Source organism: Centroberyx affinis, unplaced genomic scaffold (genome assembly GCF_046629955.1).
Source record: "Centroberyx affinis isolate AG114_WGS23_722 - 3 ecotype Tasmania unplaced genomic scaffold, CSIRO-AGI_Caff_v1 ptg003868l_1, whole genome shotgun sequence".
Taxonomy (NCBI): Eukaryota; Metazoa; Chordata; class Actinopteri; order Beryciformes; family Berycidae; genus Centroberyx; species Centroberyx affinis.
This window is the reverse complement of record NW_027281712.1, coordinates 65,171-88,125: the sequence shown is the minus strand read 5'-3', so window position 1 is coordinate 88,125 and position 22,955 is coordinate 65,171. Positions and strand designations below refer to the sequence as shown.

Genomic DNA, 22,955 nt, shown 5'->3' with positions numbered 1-22,955 from the left:
TGGCCTTCACTGAATATCATAAATCACAGCTAGTTTGCTGTAGGCAGTAAAATAGGCCTAAATGTGATGTTTATGCCTCATTTTTCGCTACACAGCAATAGTGCAATCTACAGTAATGACATGCCAAATAAGCTTACATTTAGATTGTTTTAACAGAAGTGGCCAAATTATGTATTACTGTATGAACACAGGTGCAGTTCACATCTTCGTCCAGATGGGGCCGCTGACTTCACGCTGCAAAGCTTTATGAACCGCTTCCTTTAGCTGAAGTTGCATTATCTTCAAGTAAGTAAAGAAGCTCCATTTTTTCCCCAAGAGAGACAACAATAGAATAAATACCCTCTAATGAACTAGAGGCGTATTACACAGGCATAGCATCGGAGAAAGGCAGCCTCCAGCATGAAGTATTAATAGTTTGTGCGTGTTTCGTTACACTGTAAACAAAAAGTTAGTCTACTACGGTTAATGTTTATCAGCTCGGCATGGACGAGCCGGACACCGCAGCGATCCTTCCCGACGATGGGCTCACATCTACCGACGAAGAAATGCCGGCAGATAATTCCCCTGACCGTAAAGAGGAGGAAGGCAGAGGAACTATCCGCTCGTTAAGGCCGCCGGTCGCCTGTCCCGTGCTGGTCTCGGTGGAGCCGGTGTTGTTCCTCTCCATGTTCTCTCTGGCCCTGCAGGCGCCGCTGGCCACGCAGTATCTGTGGGACCGCATCAGTGAAGACCTGGGCTACAACGGCACCAGGAGCGGGGGGTGCGGCAACAGTTCAGCCCCCCATGACCCTCTTCAGAAGGTAACTATATGTCTTTCTAACCATAATTTATCCCGGAGGAAACTTTTCACATTCATACAGACTGCCTAGTACAGCCAGTCTGCTGCTGTTGGCCACAGCTGGGGGTTCAGTGCCTTGCTCAAGGGTATCTCAGTAGTTCTGTTGCAAAGTATAGCTCTGCCCTATCCCGCTAGACTGAATATGTGTTACTGCCATTAACAGTGGTTGTCAATTACTATCTCCATGTATCTGGGATCACTCCATGGTGAATACAGTGAACTGCAATTAACTACCTGGAGGGGTAGAAAACCAGCAGTATTCACCAGGTGCAGAGGACCAGGATTGAACACAGATTACAGGATTACACACATCCCTTTGCCTAAATCTTTTATGTTTTCAGGAGGTGGAAACCTTGACGGCCCACTGGAATCTGTACATCAATCTGGGGGGCTTCTCCGTAGGACTGTTCGTGGTGACCCTCCTCGGTTCATGGAGTGACCTGGCAGGCCGTCGGCCGGTCCTCATCCTGCCCAGCCTGGGCCTCGCCCTGCAGGCGGCGGTTTACCTCCTGGTGATGTATCTGAAGCTGCCTGTGGCCTACTTCCTCCTGGGCAGGCTACTCAGCGGCCTTTCAGGTGACTTCAACAGCATCTTGGCGGGCTGCTTTGCCTACGTGGCTGATACCAGCGACAGGAGGTCCCGCACCTTCAGGGTGGCGTTGCTGGAGGCGTGCCTGGGCCTGTCAGGCATGCTGGCCAGCATCATTGGAGGGCAGTGGCGGCGGGCACAAGGGTATTGAATGGTTATTGTTCTGTAGTTACAGCTCCTCTAGAAGAACTATCCATATATGTGCGCATTGCACAAAATGAAAAACAGACATACAATCATCCTTTAAGACCCTATGAAACGGCATCTTTACTTCCTTGATTTGATGTATTTCCTGTTGAAACAGGATGTTGGGGCGGGACATAACACAGTGAAGGGTCATTCAAAAGTGTAAACCAATGGAATATCAGTCAGGGAGAGAGACAGTTTTATTTGATGGGAGGGGCAGAGAGACAGGACTGTTCAAATATCTGTGATGGTTTTATTGGGTGGATTTTTTATTTAGGCCTACTGGTGTGGCATGATACACTGATTTCCAGGAGTAAAAGTAATGGGAGTTAATTTCATGGAGGCCTTAATGGTTATACTATTGCATCTTTATTGCTATTCATTGACAAGTTTACTCCTGTATTTAGGTACATCAACCCTTTCTGGCTGGTCCTGGCCACCAACCTGGCTGCAGCTCTGTACGCTTACCTGTTTGTCCCGGAGTCTGTCGTCCCAGACCCCAGTGCCAGGCTCTTCACCACCCGCCACCACCGCGCCGTCTGGCGCCTCTACTCAAAAGGAGGCAGTGCCAGCGAGGGTGGTGGAAACTTTCACAGGTGCAAGCTGTGGCTTTACACGCTGTGCTTCTTTTTACTGGTGACCGTCCACTTCGGCAGCCGGGATCTGTACGTGTTGTATGAGTTGAGCGCGCCGCTGTGCTGGGGGCCGGCCCTGATTGGCTACGGATCGGCGGCTCAGCACCTGGCCTACCTGAGCAGTCTGCTGGGGCTGAGGCTCATGCAGCGCTGCCTGGAGGACTCCTGGGTGGCTCTGGTGGGCCTGGCCTCCAACATCGCCGGGCTGGTGGTCATCTCTGTGGCTGACACCACCCAGCTCATGTTCACAGGTGAGAGGCTCCGGAGTGAGTTAGTGAGCACCAGAAGCTTTGTCCGCACCTTACACAGATTTGTTATTAATTTACTCGCATGGCTAAAGAAATTGGTTGCATGTGTAAAAAGTTTCCTTCAGCTAACATTCATACACAAAAATAAAAACAGGATAATGCAAGTAAGATGACTCACAAGTCTCTGATTACCACACTACTTAGCATAGAAATCAGTTTGATTTTTCTTTAAGCATGTTTAAGCGTGTTAGGGGCTCATAAATCTATTCAATCAAATTGCTTGGCTGGGGACTGTCAAATTGTCAAATTGCTTGGCTGGGGTTATCCCTTGCATAAAAATTGCAGAGCTTACAAAATCCATTTAATTATGATGGTATAATATAATTTACCTGCAGGCAGCCTTGACCGGCCCCTCTCCTTCTCTGCAAATGGAGTTTAATCTTTTTTCGGTTTACAGCACCCAAGGCAGGACAAAGGTTGCACCATATACTGTGGATAAGTGTAGGAGGAAGATTTGTTAGGATGAATTTCTTTTGAATTAATTTATTAAAAAAATATATAGGGAAAGAGGATTGTTTCATAACGCAAGATTTGAAATTCAAGACCTGTTTAACTGTTGAAATCGTCTCCTCAGGACTCATTGACAATATTTTTAGAGCTTCCACTCTCCCACTTGAACTTGCTCAGTCACTTTACATCTATCTAATTTCTATGCAGAAACCTAACCTCCATCAGTCTCATATGGCCTACTTTGTCCCTGACTATTTGAGTGTTGGGGAAAATGACTTTAAAAAGTAATTACTTTCTTTACTTTGTTATTTACTTTTAAAAGTAACTAGTTAAGTTACAAAGTTATTCTTTATTACTAGTTATTCGTTACCCACTTCAAAATATACCTTAGCATTATGGCTTGTGCTGACAAATTGTCGATCATTGTTTTAAAATACAAAGCAGGACTATTGCTCTGTTTTTAAAACAGTAAGCCAATCTTATGTCAAGTGTAGTTCAATTGCATTTTTTTAATTAGTTGCCTGCATGAGGCAAGACAATAGGCAGCACTTATTCATGCCACAGAAAAAATCTCACAGCATGAATAGGTGAATCAAAAAAAACCTCAGCTGTTCCCTCTCCTCCCTGTTAGGTATTTTCTCTATGCTCGCAGCCTCTGGCAATAATTAACATGAACCACAAATTATACTCTGCCATGTAGTAAAGTTCTCAGATTGTAAAATATTTGCATTTATTAATGTAGTGGCAATCCGTTATTATAGATTCAACACAAACATCTGTTTCATTAAATCCTAGCCATAATCACTGTGTGGTGACTATGTTGCACAATAAAATTCTTGTGGTTAATGTTAATTATTACAAGAGGCTCCGAGCTTAGAGTGTAGAGTTTCATTCCAACATGTGAGTGTGTGACTTCTACTATTACAGAATGATTGACAGCAAAAATTTCAAACAAATTATGGTACTTGTTGAAGGATGTTTGGTTGACAAAATGATAACACTTTTACAGCCTGGGTCTTGTATATTTTAGAGATATTGAAGTGTTGACTTTTCAAAAATGAGATATATACCGCAGTTTGGAATGTAACTCTTCAAATAGAATCTAAGGGGGCTCGACTCCTCTGAGCTCCACGCAGTTTGTCCAAGTGAAAAAGTGTAAATGTGTTTTGTCTCTCACCAGGATACGGTGTGTGTTTCCTCTTCATGGCTGCGACTCCTGTGCTGAGGTCGAAGCTGTCCAAGTTGGTGGATCCATCAGAGCATGGTCAGTCACTCATCAAATACAAACCATATATACGATACACTATACACTATACACTGTATGACCGCCTCACTGTTCATATCACAAGTACATGGATCTGGATGAATTTGTTTAATAATTTAGACAATTTAAAATGCATTTTAAACCTTTTAAGACTTTTTTTTAACACAACAAAATGTGTAATGAGTTAAAGGGGTGAGTACTTTGATTGAGCAACTTTATATTCCATTCTTACACTGTTTTTAATCATATCATGTGACCAGGGGCCAGTTGCATAAAGCTAGTTTAAGACTAGTCTAAGCCTTAGACTGGTCTTTAGACTGTATGTTGCTTAAATATTAAGACTGACTTATTTTGAGATAGGAAAGTTAGCCACCTTCCCTCTGGGTAAGCTTGGGTTAAGAATTTTGTTTCTATAGCAACAAGTTGGCCTAACTGTCACAGTGGCAAGTTTAAATACTGTCGCTATTTCATAAAAGATGGGAAATCTTTGGTTTTTGGAAAGAGCCTGAAGAATAGAGAGTGTCATTTGAGACAGAAACAACCCATTAGAGAGCTACAACAATCAAGTCTATAGCAAGTTTGACTTAAGGTCAGATTTAAGTCTAAGACTAGGTCTGTCTTTATGCAACTGGCTCCAGAGCACATCTGGAAATGAGTTTGCTCTCAGTGTGTTACCCTGTGTACTGGCTGAATGAACAGGTGAATACAAATTGGACCATCTGGGATATCTATAGTACAGCAGGTTTTATACATACTTGTGTGTCTGTGGTTTTGTCCCAGGTGCCCTGTTTGCCTCTGTGGCCTGTGTCGAGGGCCTGTGCGCTCTGGTGGCTAGTGGCCTCTTCAACTCCCTCTACCCAGCCACCCTGCACTTCATGAAGGGCTTCCCCTTCCTTTTTGCTGCCATCCTCCTCTTCGTCCCTGCTGGAATAATTGGGTGAGTCCACCACCGCCTCATCACCGCTCCGATCCTCATTCTTAAAGTGAACTGATCGCCTGTTGTGTTGTTTTATGCAACAGTGTGTTCCAGTCAGAAAAGCCACAAATGTTCAAGAGCTCATAGTTCCCTTCAAGTCTACAATGAGTAAGACAGGCATTACAATGGAGATTGTGAAGGCCCAAAACATAATAAATGACCATATTGTAATAACTGCTCATAACAAATGTAGTAAAGCCCATAACGTAATAAAAATCCAATAACGTTCTAAAATTTTGAACCTGTAACATAATAGCATTTTTGCCCATAATGTAATAACTTCTTACTTTATTTATTATTTATTTAATGCATGTTACAAGAAGTATTCCTTAGCACCAGAGAGTGTCACAGAAAACAGCAAAGTATCACAAGCTATACTGGAAATTATGAAAAGCAGCATGAAGCAAACCAAACACACAACACCACAAAATGTGGCACAAAGGGAGCTGATCCCAAAGCCCCAAAAATTCTACACCAAAAAGAACAACACAGTAAATTAAAATACATTTTAATTTATGTTATTTATTATGTTACTGGCTGATGTTATTACATTATTTAGTAAAAATATTGTTATCACGCCTGTAAAGTAATGAAGTAGCAATAACATAAGAAGTTATTATGTTATGGGAAAAAAGCTATTATGTTATAGGTTCAAGATTTTATTACGTTATTGGATTTATTACATTTGATCTTATTACATTATGGTCAATTATTACGTTTTGGGCCTTTACAGAGATTGCTTACCATGAGACATGAGACTTTTTCAGTCATACCTGAAGGGAAAATAAAAGCTGTTTACATAAGTGGATGCCCAGCCCTCTCCTGTTGGCTCTTCACTCAGCCATCTTTACAGCTGTGACAAACACTTTTTTCTCAGCTGGTCAGGACGTGTGTGAAGTGAAGTGCATTATCAGTAATGTTTTTAAACATCAAGCACTAAACTGGAAAATGCCCTTGACACCAGAACACCAGTGTCCATAATCCTTTTCTATGAACACTACAGTGTTTTTACATGTTTGTCTGTCTAGGATCCTGGAATGTGAAGACCAGAAGAGAGAAAACAGAGACTCAACAGCATCCTGACCTAAGACGAGGAAGAGAGCCGTAGCTTATCAGAGGGTCAAGGTTCATCCTGCAGTCAGACTATGAGGTTAGCACCTCTCAAAGACAGACATCCATTTTGTCTCTGTCTGTGATGCCAAAATTTTAATCTAAATGCAGTGTTGGGGCAGCTGACTGTTGTTAGCGAGCACAGAGATGGGATTCTTCCACCAGTCCCATCAAAGGGATCAAGACCAAAGGACCAAGAATCAAACCCATGACTGGCATTACTGAACAGCCTCCTCCGTCTCACGAGGAGACAGAGGAGGCTTTGCTGGTATTAAAAGACATAACTTAAGCCATAGCTATTATTTCATTGTGACATTTATACTCAAGTGTAGCTGATTTCATGAAGATACCATGCATTGTAGGAAGCTCTATGCTATCAATTATTACCAATTTATTACTTAAAGGTATACAAACAATACTCAAACATGGGACATCTCAGTAAATTGAAACAAATGTGTTCAAACTAAGACTAATCTGAGCACCATCATTTGAACCCTCAAAGTCCCGATGCTGCTGCGTTTTTGTTGAAAAGCAAGCAGAAAAATAAGCTTACTCAGCAAATATGCAAGTCAGCACCAAAGAATCACAGTATCACACTGTAAGCAGATAGATTAGCCTTTGCCAAACATGTCCAGACCCAACCATCAGTAGTCCCCCAGCAGAGCGAAAGCCAAGAATTTGAAGCCGTGGCCTGGGATTACAGTTACTGAGTTACAGCTCTACCACCCCCCTACTCAATATAACAGAAAGCAAAGTCCACATTCCCTGAAGACTCCCTCCTCCACGAACGAACAACACTGGATACCCCCGGAGCATGAGGCCGCGGCCAGTATACATGCAGAGGTCAGGTCACAGTCGCACAGAGAGGGAACAAGAGCTGCCATGACGGCTTTAAAAGGCACAAAGGGAAGATCACAGGTTAAGTGAAGTATAAACTCAGCTACTGCAAATTTATCCGCATTAGGAATATTTCTGACCGGCCATTTGACACTGGGCTCCAGTTGGGTCGAATCATGAGGTTAAAGCCATTCTTCAGCAGTACTGTCCTGTAATTTATGTAATATTTAACAAAACAAAGCTATTCTTTGTCATAATAAATGGCATAATTGTATTTCTAAGTTACAGTCAATTAATTTACTGGAAGAAAACTGCAGGGTCAGTTTGTATTCTTTTAGTCTTATTGACACGATAATCTTAATTCAAGTGAAGTTCAAATGAAGGTTTTCACTTTCTAATTTTTGTACAACACTTTTATTTATTTATTTTTTAAATCAAAGGACCAAAATATTTATGCCTGACACTGAGAAAATGTTTCACAAAATGTTATGGTCACAAATGAAATCCTGCCTAAGTACTTGAATAAAAAGAAATGTAACCTAAAATACACATTTACACAGTCCTTTTCTAAGAGGTGAGCAGTACAGGCAAACAGTATTAAGGCAAGATAAAAAAAAAAAAAAAAAAGCCCTGCAGAACAGTGACAGAAACACCAGCTGAGAACACAACTAGATAACTGTCATTTTGAGCCTGTGTGCGTTATAGATATAATGCTGCAGAACAAGTATCTCATTCAAGCTGTAATATCATTTTATTGAACAATAAATATTCATATGACCCATTCAATCCTGGTGACTTCCAGTGTCAGTTTTCAACACCTGACAATCGTCTGATCATCTCTTATTGATCTCAGCAACAAAGCAGAGCAGGATGTTGTTTTTCTTATTTTCTGTATTCACAGTTGTGGAACTGCACATTACGTGTTCTTTGCCACTGTATTTTTACAAGCCTCAGTGTGGTAGCATTGCTGGTTTCCTTTCTTTTTTTACCAAGCTGCTTCTATCAAATACAACCAGGGAATGAGGAGAAGTTTTCCATTGTCAAGCAGCCAAGGAATTATTCAACATATACTGTACTGCTGGGAAGAAAACCACAAGTCACCAGTGTTAAAGATAAGTGTCAGCTTACCTAAGCTAATGTATTACAGCATGTTGTAACAACAAGACATTCTGAGAAACAGATGGAATAATTTTCAAGAGAGTACAGATTTAAATGGATACTGTAAGTGAAATTGCATCTTTTTTGAACATACATTATTTCCTCTATCCACTTTAACATCAGCAAGAAATGTTTGATACTGCGCAGGTATTGTTCATTGCCTGAAGCACTCTTTGAATCTCTGTCTGGTTAGATTTGGGAGTAGGGTTATGTTGAGCTCATAGCTCATAATGTCCTGTGCAATAGGTCATCCCTTGGCCTTGGATTAAACCCACTGCTGTTGCATTCATCATGAACAAATCACTGCATCCACTGGACATAATTCATTTTCTATCTCAGCCCAAACATAAACCTAAAAAAAAAAAAAGGATTCAATTTAAATATAAGAAACAAAGAGATTTGGTTATTGTACAGAAGTGAACAGAAATGTCACAAAAATCCGAGACTTATTTTAGACCACAAAAAAAAAATTTTGGCAAATAAAAATCATCCCTCTGTAGATAACTTATGAAGACTGTAATGCAAATGATTGCTATTGATCATTTTGCTGGGTGCCAGGTTGGCTGATACATCACAGTTATTTTCCTGAGAAAAAGACAGAAGGCATATACCTGAAAACAACATGTTCAGTAGTATGAGGGGACTGCAGGTAAAGATTCAGAGTTTATTACATACAAGCTGGAATCCCATGGTGTTACTTCAGCTACTGGTTGTAATTAGATTTATATTAAGGTCTCAGTGTGAGTATCAGTGTCCTTAGCATATAATTTAACCATAACTCACCAAATTTGTCTTTACATGCATTGGGGCAAAGTACAAAGCCACCGGCCAGTTGAGTATAGGCGATGTTGTATTTGGCATCATTGGTAGACAGTAATTAGCTGAGGTCAAACTTTGTTATTTCTGTTTATTTTTCTGCCCTTTGGAGCCCTCTGGACAGTCCGGCTGGTCTTGGTTTCCTTTCAGGAAGCGCAGGATCTTCTCAATTGTGGCCTCCTGATACTCATGGGACCATCTGTGTTCAGAGAAGGGAAGGCCACAGGCATTTGAAGATGTGTTTGTTGTTGTATCATAATGCAGTTATGGATTGTGATAATTAAATTTATTGTGAGACAATCAGATCATTAGAAGCTCGTATTGCATAAAACAGCGATGTGGTGAAATTAAGCACAATTAGATAGTGATGTGTTGACAAATGACAACATGTGGCTTTTAACATATTAGAGTATTATCAGTAACTCACTTGATGCCATTGAAGTTGAGTATAGACCTCATGTCCTCCGGCAGAGACATGGGGTCCGGCCACATGAAGTTATCTGTGACAGGAACAATGTTCTTCTTACCGCCCAAGGCTGTGACTATCTCCTGCAAGAATAAGGAGAAATCCTGTCAGTCACTGAAATAATGAAACGGAACAGAATCTAGACAGACTGGATCATACCAGAATCATCAGCAGCTGAAAAGTAGTCTGATCCCTTGATTCAGGTTTGACCTCTGTATTCGATCTTTCAAATCCAACATATATGCTCAGATATGGAAAATGAATTTGAGATAGGAGTGATACGATTGTATGAAGAATTGTAATTCTCAGGCAGTACTCTTTTGGTAATTCTGCAGTCTAGGCGGAAGACTAAGGGTGGTCGAGCTTTGTCTGTCATGGCCAACCCACCAAACGACATCCAGGTAGCCAACACACAGAGGCAATAAGTAATTTATGACTTTTATCAACCTCTATCGGCAACCAAGGAATTGCAATAACATCGACGGGTGTCTGATAGTTTACGGTAGCACATAATGGACAGAAATATAAAAGTCAAATTTGTCAGATTTGATTAGCCCCAGTCCTTAAACCAAGGCATTGGAATTTTATACTAAAAGTTACTATCCAAACACAAATCTATGTACAGTACATATACATGCAGTATGCAGTATGGAAACTGATCTGATCTATTCCAACTAACACTGTATCAGCCGTACTGTGTACCTCATTTATTACCGTTATCAACATGAATTTGTAATATCTTGATGAGGGGGTGTGGGGAGGTGGGGGGTGAAAGGTTAAAGAGGAAATTATAAGATATATACTCTTTTTATAGACTTACTTACTATAAACTCAGGCCTGCAATTTCAACATGGAATCTCTGAAATACTGTATAGAGAATGGAGGAAGTCTGACCTTGTGCACCCAGTCCTTCATGGCAGTGTCACCCATGCACTTGTCGAGTGCGTTGGCGGACAGGACCAGGATGAAGTTACGTGCCCGCTGTACACTTTGAATCAGCTTGTCCTCAAATTTGCCGGCCTCCAGCTTCTCCACATCTATGAAGACACTGTATCCTCGGACCTGCAGGTGCACCTTCAGGAGGCTTGGAGGGGAGAGAGAGCGAGAATGAGAAAGTTAGTGACAAATCCTCAGCTTGGAGTTATAAGGTTCTGTCAAAACTGAATTATCCACATATTTGTGATCTTTGTATGTTACTTTAGGCTGCTGTGATGTGTCGTTTTCTTTTTTTTTTTAAAGAACATTTTGGGGTTAATTTTAAAAGACAGAAAATACATAATGCTTTTGCCAGCTTGTATGTGAAATCTTTGATGCTCAATATTTCAGAACTGCACTCCACCCTGATAGAACCTTATAATTCCAAGTTCACAAAATGAAGCTTTAATACAAATATAATTTTAACACATCTGTGTGTCTTCTTTGGAACAACACACACTTGTGTTGAAGAAGATATGTTAATAACAACACATGTTGTGTTAAAATGTATTGTCATTAACATACAGTATGTTGTGTTGAAAAGTAGCACAGGTGTATGTTGTCCCAAAGAAGACACCCAGGTGTTAAAAATGACACATCCTTTTTAAGAGAGTGAATGTGTGTGTGTAGGTGGTGATGCTTTTACTCAAAGCAGCACCTTACATTAGCATACATTTATAATAAAGGTGATCCAAAAGTGGGGAAAAAAGCCCTAACCCTGTCAGTGTCTTTGCCATGCTCCACCCATTGACCTACACAGGACCACAGTGAACTTCATCACCACTGTTCACCTTGTCCCTTTATGCCCTGTGCTCTTTCACCCTCCTCCTCCTCTCCCTGACTCACGCCCCTCACCCTGCCTCAGTTCTGACCTGGCCAGCTGGGAGCCGGTCGTCCTGCGGTAGCTGATGAACACGTCGGGTCCTGGGGGCTGGGAGTCCGTGAGGCAGGGCTTGAAGGGCCTGCGGTTAGCGGCCAGGATCTTGGCCCGGTGGACGCCATTCTCAACGCAGCAGTCGCACTGGAGCTGCTGGTCCGTCAGGGTCTGGACGTTATTGCGATCCACTCCTGACTGGACTAGGCCGTAGGTATACTGGCGGAAACGAGGGTCCACCTCGGCCAGCCAGTCAGCCATATTGTTTGGGTCGCATGTGGAGTAGTTGGCGTAGGTCTTCAGCACACGCAGGTCTCTTAGGAACCTGGAGGACCAGGCAAAGCGGAGGGAGGCAATGTTTAACACAATGAATGAACTGGGTTTTACTTTTAACCCTCGTCTTGACAGATCTTTATCACTTACCTCTTGCGGGTGAGACCAGCAGTCATGCCCAGGTCACTACTCAGATCCTGCTCTGTGATGTTCAGCAGGAGGTCTCCATCCACCTGTAGCTCCTACATTATAAGACAGTTAGAAGATATATGGTATATATCAGGGGTTTTCATCAAGGACCTCCAAATAGATGCAGACCCCCATTTGATAAGATTTTCTAAGACCCATCTAAGATTTTTGTGGTTAGATTTTTAGTACGGAATTATGACTATTATGTTTGTACTGTGGGTACCACAGTGGGGGAGACTGAAACCTATGGGCATCATTCTTATTCATTCTATTTATCTATATCTATATTTACAACCAACGTATGAGTGAAATAATTGTGAAACAAATTAAACAATTCCTCATTTTGCTGGGGACCCCACTTGAAAGATAGATAGATAGATAGATAGATAGATAGATAGATAGATAGATAGATAGATAGATCTGTATGCCCTTAATTACTGTGTAAGATCTTTGATGTTACACACCTGGAAACGGTCACAATAGGCACTAAAGCCAATCTGCTGGAGCCAAGTCTGCACCTCACAGTTCTTCCAGTTGGGCACACAAGACAGGATCCGTCTTGGCACCTCCTCACCCATCATGCCCAGCGCCCGCTTGGCAAGGGCGCAGGCTGTGCCATTACTGGAGTACATGACAATTCGTTTTAGGCTCTGCACTGCTCCGATCTCTTGAAATATCTTGGATGGAGGACAAATGATAATTAGTTCATTTCTAATATAGGAGACTTTCAGGCTAAGTCACAATAAAACCACCTGTTATTTGACCTGAAAATTTGAGTGATATGTAAAGTGGACAGCGGCAGTACCTTTGTGTTGCGCTGGCGGGACTTGATGCTGGTCTCAACACAAAGGTAGAAGGCAGCAATGCACTTCCCCTCCAGTCTTGTTCCATCCAGCAGTGGCAAGAGGTGCTGGAGATCAGCTGCTGTCCTCCCCTGCATGCAGTCCGCACTGTCCAATAAGCTCCGTGCAAAGTCATCCGGGTCCAGAGATGCAATAAATGGCTCTACCAAATCCAAGGTCCCAGATTTCACCACCTCCTTCTCGATTTCTCGGTTGGCAGCTAAGATGGCTACAGCCAGACATGCATGGAAGCGAATGAGTTCGTCCTCTTTGGAAAAGGCCAGTGGGAAGAGCCATTCCGCTGCCTGTTTCTCTATCATGAACCGCTGGCAGCGGTGGCCTCCATACATGGCACAGTTGGCCAGGGCCACAGCGCAGTGGCGCAGCACAGTGGGATCTGTCCCTCGGCACCAGAAGAGCAGGGCATCCAGGGCGCCGTTGGAGATGAGCTGGACTGACGTCTCCTCTGTGTGTTTGAACATGTGCTCCAGGATCCCAGAGACACTGCGTGCCAGCTGGGCGTCTTCCTGTTCTCGGGTCAGGTTGAGGATGACCCCCAGCCCCATGCGTGCCACATAATCTCTGTCAATAGAAGTGTGTAGAAAATATGGTAAAACTCTATGGTAAAAGCCTAATCTATTGGCTAGATAGTGACAGAGATCATTATCAAACATGAGGCGTAAATAGGCATATATAGAGTGTCTTGATAACACTAAAGTTGTAAATCAGTGTAGGCCTGCATACCTGTTCTCTGACACCAGGATCTGCTCCAGTAGTTTTGCAGACTCATAGGTGATCTCCACAGCAGGTGTCTGCAGCAGCTGCAGCAGCAGCTCCAGGCCTCCATCCAGCCGGATCCTGTTGCAGATCTCTTCGGCCACCTGACGGCCGACGGTGGGCAAAACCCAAGCCTCCTCCACCAGCTGAAAGGTCTCCGCGATGGCCCTGCGGGTATCATCTACGTCAGAAGTATCTTTGGCTGACTTCAGTGTCTTCATGGCGGAGCGCAGGGCGGGGAGCGAGCTATCCAAAACGGCCTGCACGTCGGCGTTGATACCCGGAGAGACCGCCTTGTGGTCCGCAGAGCCGCTCCTCCGGGTCTGGAGTCGGCTGACATACTCTGGGACTGTGAGTCTGTCCGAGCTGAACATGATGGAGAAATGTCGATAGAGCCTCCACAGCAGGAGCGTCAGAGAAAGGAGCATCTACCGACCAACTCCGACCAGGCCAAGAGAGCTGGATGCAGATTTAGATCAATCAGACATCGGCTATATTTTACCAGTGCGGTGCGCCTACAATACGAATGCAATAAACAAACACAAACGCTGAAATGTTTTTGTTTACAAATGCCTCCAAGCCTAGAGAGTTAAGTCTGTAATGTGCTGTCTGCTTCCTTCCGGTGCGTCAAGCAGGCCTCTACTCCCCGCTCTAAATTAGAAGTGACAGCTATCACCAAATTGCATCACCTCTCCTTGATGTCATCTCTAGGAGTAAAGCGGATAAACACTCCCGCATGTCGCGTCATGAGCCGGTCGCAGTGCGTTTGCGTTCAGGCTTTCCTTTGCCCTCTTTTGTCTCTCTTATAACAATGCCCGTTAGATGACTTCATAACAACTCACCGGAGCCTTAGCCTAGATACATTTTGCAATGGGCCCTTTAAGAGATAATAAAGTCTCACCACTGCGTCTCTGCCCGGCTACAAACTATTACACAGCAAATCATTGTTTTTCCAGAGGGGTGGAAAAATAGACAATAGTTCTCTGTCCCTCCGCTTGCATTAATTGAGGTTATCCAGACAAAGAAGGCCTGTTGTTAAATTATGTCGACCTACTGAGCTTTTCCCACATCATCCGCCGCACTATAGCCCAGTGGTTCGTTATAGCCCATTGAAAATATGATTTCGGTGCTCCCAAAATAGCCCCTCGCCCTTCTCATCCTTTGGTCAGCATCTGCAAGCTGCATCCTCGGGGTTTGCACCGCCCACCGGCTCCAGATAGCCTACTGGCGGAGATCTGTAAGAAAGGAAACCTCCCCCCTCCCGCATCACCGCATCACAGCATCATCTCTAGGGACGGCCCTCTTGTGGAGATACAAGGGAAAAAGCTGTGAGTCAGACCCCCGCGTGCATACACACACACACACGCACACACATGCGCGCACGCGCACACACACACGACCTCCTTCTGAAATAATTTCTCAAATTGAAATTTGGGAAAGAGAGTTATGCTAGTTCTGATACTCGGTTGTGATTGGCTGAGCCACATTCAACGGCGGTGTAAAAAGACTAATGAACACCTTTGATAACATATGACATTTCATTTAAATATTAATGCACGCGCCGAAAATCACCACTCATGCTCAGCAACCACTTGTTTAGCTATTGTTAAGGAACTATATTGCTTGGTGGAAGAATAACATTTAATACTGATTAAAAAAAAAAACTAAAAAGTAAATTACAGTGGTGTTTAGAATAGCAGATGAGAGGCATTGTTAGACCATGACGGAAAGAATGTCACTATAAAAAATATGTAGCAAATGTGCTTTTGTTTCATTTTATTACGTTAGTTATTTATTTTTTATTTTAAAAAGGTCTACAATCCTGTAATACATTTTAGAAGGATACTAAATATCACAGGAAAACTAACAGGATTAGCCTATACGATTATTATGCAATGGGAGATAGAAATAAACACAAGAATGATAAGGTCACTATAAACTCACTGTTGAGTACCACAGAGACACTATCAGTCCCTATAGGAATATAACAGGAATATCAAGTCAAATCTAAATTTATTGTCATTCATACACAAGGAGACTCTGTGCTTTACATAAAAACAATAAAAGCAAAACATACAAAAGTAGTAGACACACCTGGCGCGCACACACACACACACACACACACACACACACACACACAGGAATCAAAGGCATTGGAGAAGACAAAGGTTTTTGGCTAGCTCTTAAAAGAAGTCTCTCAAGTCCACAGACTGGCTATCCTAACACCTTGTAGCATTATAGCTAAAACCGGCTTCACCAGCTTTTGATTTAATCCTTGGAACATCTAAGAGGCCGGCGCCAGACGACCTGAGAGACTTACTTGGCTCATATCGTGTAGACAAGTCAGAACTGTATTGTTGGGCCAGGCCATTTAGAGCTGTGTAAACAAGCAGTGGATTCTTAAAGTCAATGCTTAGTGGAAGCCAGTGCAGCAGTGTAATGTTTAATGTGTTAAGTTTTTTTTGTCCTAATCTGAATAAGATGCAGCCTTCCAGCATTTTACTTCAGAGGACCATAAAAGAGGGCTTTATAGTCTAATCTACCTGTAATAAAGGCATGCACAAGTTTTCAGAGAACATCTAACTTTAAAAGTATTTTTAGTAAATATAAAACTGATGCTCTTAATATGACTTTGGAAATTCAGATCGGCATGCATAATCACACCAAGGCTTCTAACCTGCTCAGTGCACTTCAGAGGGAATAGAGATTTCCTGTATAACAAGTAATTCAGTCCAATCTTTGTTGAGCAGAAGAAAACGATGGGATATCCACATCTATACAGCAAGTTAAGATGACTCAAATCCTCAGAGACCAGTGAATCATTTGAATAATTATGATAATATGTTTCCATATTGCATAACAAAGAAAACATTTACAGATTGAATAACAGGGGCCCAACAATTGGCCCTTGTGGAACACCACACATTATAACAAGTTTTTCAGAGTTAAAACTTCGAGTTTAAATTTCTACCTTTCCGGTATGACCCCAACCAACTGTTCTGTCAAAGGCTGCACTCAGATCTAGCAGTACTAACACAGAGAACCTGGGAGAGGTGGAGGACATGAGCTGCTAAACAACCTCATCAAGGTCTTAAACATAACAGAGACATTTTCCACCACCAGATGAAGTGCACCTATGTGGAGAGAAGGAAATCTCAGGTTTCCTATCAGGGCAAGATTTAACAAAGTTAAGTCTAAATTGTGTCTTTTTTTTAATGAAAGAAAGCAGAAAATTCTACACATTTAGTAGCAGAGAAAAACTCACTTGAAATAGAGAGTGGTGTGTTTACAGTAATAGATTAGCAAGAGTGGTGTCATTAGTGATCATAGAGAAATGTGATTGCCCAGCAAGTTTCAATTCCCTTTTGTAGCTGTGCTGTGTCCTTACAGACGTCATGCTGAATACGCAATGTAGCCTATTGTTCGCTATTTGCCCTCAGCTTTTGCGATCCATTTTTAACCTTTTTATTGATTCTACATTCATCCAAATTATTTTCTTTGCCAAGTGAATGTTTTTGTTTTTAGTTGAACAACAATAGTCTTTTCTAAACTGATATGAAGCTGTGGGCAGTGTTAACTTCTGAAAGTAAGTGTCAGTGGCCAGTATGATAGTGAATTTTCATTAAGGATTGATCTAAATGAAAGCTCACTCCGTGATTATAAAAAGCTTGCATTAAAGCTTTGACTGGATTCTATCATGGAGTCTGGAAGGAGTAGCATGATGACCCCTCCCCAAAACAATACACACACACACACACACACACACACAATCACACAGTTCGGACATACAACATACGCAGTGTGGGGTCCAGGGCTTTTCTGTCATCATAATCACTCATCACCCTGTGTTAAACTGTTTTAGGTAAAGCACACTAGGCTTCACAAGTACTTTGCTCTTCTGTTTGCACTGAGGCCCCACAGTGACGCCACACTAACATCTAAATTCAAGTCTAGGCCTGTCTTTTAAGCAAGTAGATCAAATAAAAGAGAGCTTTTCAATCACAATACAGGATGATGTTGCTGATTGATAGACTCTTAGACTGCAGAGAGAAAGGTCACTGCTCTGTGAACGCTGAGTAACCCTTTCTTTTGCAATAAAAGTGGTCAGAGGATAACAGATGTACGTGTAGTAGTGCTCAAACTTCTCGTTTCTGTTGCTCTCTCTCTCTCTCTCTCTCTCTCTCTCTCTCTCTCTCTCTCTCTCTCTCTCTCTCTCTCTGCTTCAAATTTGCAAACAAGTTTAAGTAAACACGGACAGAGGGTGAATGACACATGTTTCTAATGATTGGTAGCACACAGCACATCATTACTTTTCCACTCAGTCCACTCACACATCCGCAGAGAGAGGATGAGACTATGGGCCGTCCTGCTGCTAGCTCTGCTAGCTGTTGCTTTTGCTGCAGAAGGTAAGTACTAATGTTAAAAATCCATTTTATCATTCAGTATAGAAACAATTTGTAGTAAGTAAATGTAGCAAATGTAGGAATAAGAAAGTAAAGTTTTGCTGGTTGTTGACTGTCCATCCTTAAGTATATCATGTATTATTTGGGAAAACTAAAGCAGTAACGGTTTAGGGTGTACTGTGTATATTGATTTAACCCTATAAGCACACATAGAGTATGTATACTACATTTCCATCAGTAACAACACTGCACTGCCAGCTGGTTGATCATTTCTCTCCACTCTGGCACTTCATCTCAAGAGTCCTGTATGGACCGCTGTGAGAATGGCTTTGACTCTCAGAAGAAGTGCCAGTGTGACTCTATGTGCAAGTATTACCAGAGCTGCTGCTCCGACTATGAGCCCACCTGCCGCAGGAATAGTAAGCCTTCTCTCTACTAGCATGTCAGTAATCCACTCAGTCATATTGTGACCCAGTAAAGATAATGGAGGGAAAGCTGTTTAGCCATTGATATCACTGCACTTTCCCCTCAGCACGTGGGGACACGTTTGTCATTGCAGAGGATGACGATGATGATGACCTAGTTGGCACCACTCCCACACCGACCACTGGCCGTCCACCAGTGCCTGATGAGTCTCTTTCTGTTAGCCGTCACTGGCCCAAGCCCACAGCTCGCCCCACCGCAACCCCTCGTTCTATACCACAGGATCTGCCAGCAACAACACCAGAAATAACCAAAGCCCCAGGGGTACTGGACACCATAACTCAGAGAGTCCCTGTTACACAGATGACTCCCGTTTCACAGCGAGTCCCCATCAAACAGGACGTCCCCACCACACAGAAGGTCCCCACCACACAGGACGTCCCTGTGACCCCGACAGTACCTGTCACGACCACTGCCCCGGTCACAACAGCCACCACTGAAGCTCCTGACCCAGATGCCGAGATCTGCAGCGGCAGGCCATTTGACTCCTTTATGCAGATAAAAAACGGCTCCATCTACGCCTTCAGGGGTAAGTGATTGGAGGAAAATAAAAGTGTATTGTGTTGTAATTGGTTTATCGAGGGAGTATGTTATATTCATTTGTAGAAATTTGACATTTGAGAGAACTTGGGTTTCCCTGATTGCTCTTAAGTGGTCTTAGAGTTTACTTGTGTACTTTTTGTTGTTGCAGATTGTCATGGAAGTGTATAATCATTGGTACATCTTTCTGTTGTGTGTGCTAGGGGAGTACTTCTTTGAACTGGATCAGAAGTCGGTGCGTCCTGGTTATCCAAAGCTCATAAAGGATGTGTGGGGAATCAAAGGGCCCATTGATGCTGCCTTCACACGGGTCAACTGCCAGGGCAAGACCTATATCTTTAAGGTGGGGGCAGTGCTGAAGTGATAAACAGCAAATGAAGTCTTCCTGTAGATTAATTTAAATTAGTTAGACCAATTAGGTCCATCTCTGCTCTGATAAGCATGTGATGTTTATGTGATGCTAAAAATAATCCCAAACGTTCAACAGGGCAACAAGTACTGGAGGTTTGACGACGGTGTGCTGGACGGTGACTATCCTAGAGAAATCAACGTGGGCTTTGACAAGATTCCTGATCATGTGGACGCAGCTTTTGCCCTTCCTGCCCCTAGTCACCATGGCAAAGAGAAGGTCTATTTTTTCAAAGGTACAGCCAGATCTTATGCATAAAGTCTCTATTTATCTGTGCATCTAGTCATCGCTACACAGTGCTGGATGTTTTGTGCATGTGACCATGCGAAAACTCAAATCTTGTGATAATCATCATTTACTCTACATAAAGTTACTTGCATATCACAAGATTCTTATTTGTAATACATTGTTGTTTTCACCAGGTGATCAGTATTACCAGTATGAGTTCCTGCACCAGCCGTCTCATGAGGAGTGCATCACCATGTCAGAGAGGTCTCCCTCCACACTGTTCAGGCGCTACACTGACATGTACCACACCAACTATGAGCACTTTTTCAGCGAGCTCTTCTCCGACAGTGAGTTGTGCTGTTATGGATCACTTGTATCTGCAGAGGTGGGAAGTATAAGTAATGTACTTAGGTACAATTTTGAGGTACTGGTACTTTACTTGAGTATTTCCATTTTGTGAGACTTCATACTTTTACTCCACTACATTTCAGAAGGAAATATTGTACTTTTTACTCCACTACATACATCTGGCTGCAAAATAAGGTTTTACATGCAACACATACAGTATGATAAGCTCATAAAATATGAGCATTGTTAGAGTTTAAACTCCCCAACACTACATGGAGTAGTTAGACCTACAACATTAAAATACTTTTTACAGGTTAATGCATCAATAATTTAACACTCTGAAAGGGACCATTCTTCACAATGAGTACTTTTACTTTTGATACTAAAGCACATTTTACTGCTAATACTTCTATACTTTATTGAAGTAAACTTTTGAATGCAGAACGTTTACTTGAAATGGAATATTTCTCCATAGTGTATTGCTACTTTTACTTAATTAAAGGATTTGAGAACTTTTTCCACCACTGTGTCAGTATGTGTTTTCTAGGAAGGGGTCTTGTGTCAATTCTGCACTGATCAATTTTTCATCTTCCTCAGTGCCCCAGCATCACAGCGGCCACCACTTCATTAACAAGGACTGGAAGGGCATCAAGTCACCAGTGGACGCTGTCCTGGCTGGCCGAATCTACGTCGGACCCTGGAGCCCCACACCAGCCCGCAACGACTACTGGCCTGACCAGCAGTGGCGTCAACAGCAAGGCCAACAGTGGAACCAGCAATATCAGCAGTATGGACAGCAATGGGGCCAACAGTATGGGCAACAGTCGGGCCGTCGCAGGCAAAACCGCTCACCCTTCTGGGAGACCTTGGCTGAGCGGGGGATGAGCATGGGCCAGGGCTTCGCTGAAAGAGGGATGGACTTGGGGCTGAGGCTGGCGGAGAAGGGGATGGCAATGGAGGAGAGGCTCGGACGAGGCTGGGACAGACGGAGGGATCAAGACTGGGATCAGGACAGACGGAGGGATCAAGACCGGGATCAGGACAGACAAATGGATCGGCAAAACAACCGCGGCAACTACGACTCCAGAAACAGAGATGACAGGACCTACTGGGAGTTCATCCAGAGGAGCCAGCCCCTACAGAGCGTCTTCTTCTTTAAAGGAGGTAATGCAGTATGGAAAGCACAGTTGATTCCTCAGGAGTGTGAATGTTCCCCATGTTCTTTAACAAGTTCTGTTAAGCTTGGGGTTTGTGTATTTTTGGCAAGGAGTTCTGCCGATCCTATTTCAATTAAATATTTTTGGATGTTTTGCCGAAGATAACAGTGCCAGCTTGTGTTTTGGGAGGTATGCATGCCAGCATAACGACAGTGATGACAGTTACAAGATAATATTTCTTGTTAAACTATGATTATTCATCCAGAGGTTTGCTGATCCCAACTGGGAGTTGCCCAGTACAACCACATTCTTGTACTGTTGGACCAGTTGGAGGTGCTTTGCTCAATCACATTTTGACTGTAGTTGTTTTGGAGGAGGAGTTACTTAATCTTGCTGAAAACACAAGGATAGCAGCCATGACATATCACCGCTTATCCCACTGCTACTCACAAGTTTTCCCACTGAAAACAAATGAATGTCAGGTTTATTGTCTGTGTTTGTTTTCTAGATAAGTACTACAGAGTGGACCTGAAGACCAGGAAAGTTGACCCTGCCTTTCCTCCATATCCCAGATCCATCGGCAAGTACTGGCTCGGCTGCTCCGACACAGCTGGGGCAGAGAAGAAGTAGAATCTTGTATCTTGAATCTGGACTATATGAATTGTGTGTATAACAGAACATGCTTTTTCAATTAAACAGGCTATATTGGCTGTTGAAGGTGTGTCAGTAACTTCCTAAGTGCAACACACAACTAACTGCTCATCAACTTTAACCCATATTGGAGATCAATAAAAGTCCACCCACTGCTGCATACTACAATAGTTGGTTCATCACGGCCAAAGTTCAATTGGTCGGTTTTCTAAACTCTATGGACTTCTCTCATCTATACTCTCTATCAGCTGACCTACTTTGCAATTAAACAGTTCTCTACAGCTTACATCTCATCCAGTTTTTCGAAACCTTAAGTCTCAGAAAAATTCTGATTTGGGATTTACCCCAATTTTCAAAATGTTGTGGGGATGCCTAAATTTGAGGATACTTCTTGTTAAGACCTTAAAGTATGTACCCATGCTCAACAGTCTCAACAGATTCAGAGTTCAAATTTACACTTTATTCCTGTGATTCCACCTGTAATTATGAATTTGTTTCATTGCATCCACCCTGAGACACACACCAACAGTATATCGCTGCTGTCAGGTAAACCATGTATCAATTATATTTAGGACAAGAATGAGAAGAATGCTTATTTTCTTATTGACACCCATATATATTTGAAATCTACAATAGGGTTGAAACAGGTTTCACTGGCAGAAGGGTCATGAAACTCATGGCCATGCAAACACATGGTCATGCAAACTTTTCCTTACAGTAAGGAAAAGAAAAACACCTAAATTGCAGTCATGTGGCTTTTCCCAACAGCAGGAATATGTAGCTCTCCCACCAGAGAGGTCAGAGTACAGTGACAGGTTGGGGTTCAGTATCGTACTCAAGGACACTTTGACAGCGAGACACACAGGCTGTCACAGTGGATGTGTGACCCTCTAGATGTGGGATCATTGTTCTTCTCACCCACATAGCTTCCTGCCATCCTACACAGATTGGTATGAGAGGGGAAAATGCTCTTAATAAATTGTGATAGTACAGTCTTGCCAAATGCTAGTGGCCCTTGACAGACAGTTCAAGGGAGTGTATGTTGATTCAAACCAGTTAAGTCACATTCATTTGTATAGTCATATATAATAATAATATTTATTCTGTCAGTCACTGGAGAAGAACCAAATCCAGGATGTTCTCATTTGCGATTTCCATTCCATGAGAAACAAA

The 22,955-nt window shown here is 42.7% G+C and overlaps 3 protein-coding genes across 3 annotated transcripts; 2 read left to right on the top strand and 1 right to left on the bottom strand.

Annotated features, from left to right (window-relative positions):
- Nucleotides 1-315: 315 nt before the first annotated feature.
- On the top strand, nt 316-8,668 carry slc46a1 (solute carrier family 46 member 1). Its single transcript, XM_071541420.1, has 6 exons — nt 316-800; nt 1,180-1,571; nt 2,021-2,499; nt 4,187-4,270; nt 5,051-5,207; nt 6,275-8,668. The coding sequence occupies exons 1-6, from the start codon at nt 483-485 to the stop codon at nt 6,327-6,329; spliced, it is 1,485 nt and encodes a 494-aa protein (XP_071397521.1). The 5' UTR covers nt 316-482; the 3' UTR covers nt 6,330-8,668.
- Nucleotides 8,669-8,847: 179 nt separating this feature from the next.
- Nucleotides 8,848-13,991, bottom strand: sarm1 (sterile alpha and TIR motif containing 1). Its single transcript, XM_071541423.1, has 8 exons — nt 13,531-13,991; nt 12,750-13,368; nt 12,409-12,621; nt 11,906-11,997; nt 11,481-11,807; nt 10,528-10,717; nt 9,595-9,716; nt 8,848-9,366 (listed from the first exon to the last, which is right to left on the bottom strand). Exons 1-8 carry the CDS (start codon nt 13,989-13,991, stop codon nt 9,249-9,251), a joined length of 2,142 nt encoding a protein of 713 aa, XP_071397524.1. The 3' UTR covers nt 8,848-9,248.
- A 3,914-nt stretch (nt 13,992-17,905) lies between these two features.
- Nucleotides 17,906-21,761, top strand: vtna (vitronectin a). Its single transcript, XM_071541421.1, has 9 exons — nt 17,906-17,969; nt 18,266-18,385; nt 18,499-18,548; nt 18,630-18,978; nt 19,193-19,332; nt 19,477-19,633; nt 19,821-19,973; nt 20,572-21,138; nt 21,640-21,761. The coding sequence occupies exons 1-9, from the start codon at nt 17,912-17,914 to the stop codon at nt 21,759-21,761; spliced, it is 1,716 nt and encodes a 571-aa protein (XP_071397522.1). The 5' UTR covers nt 17,906-17,911.
- Nucleotides 21,762-22,955: the final 1,194 nt, after the last annotated feature.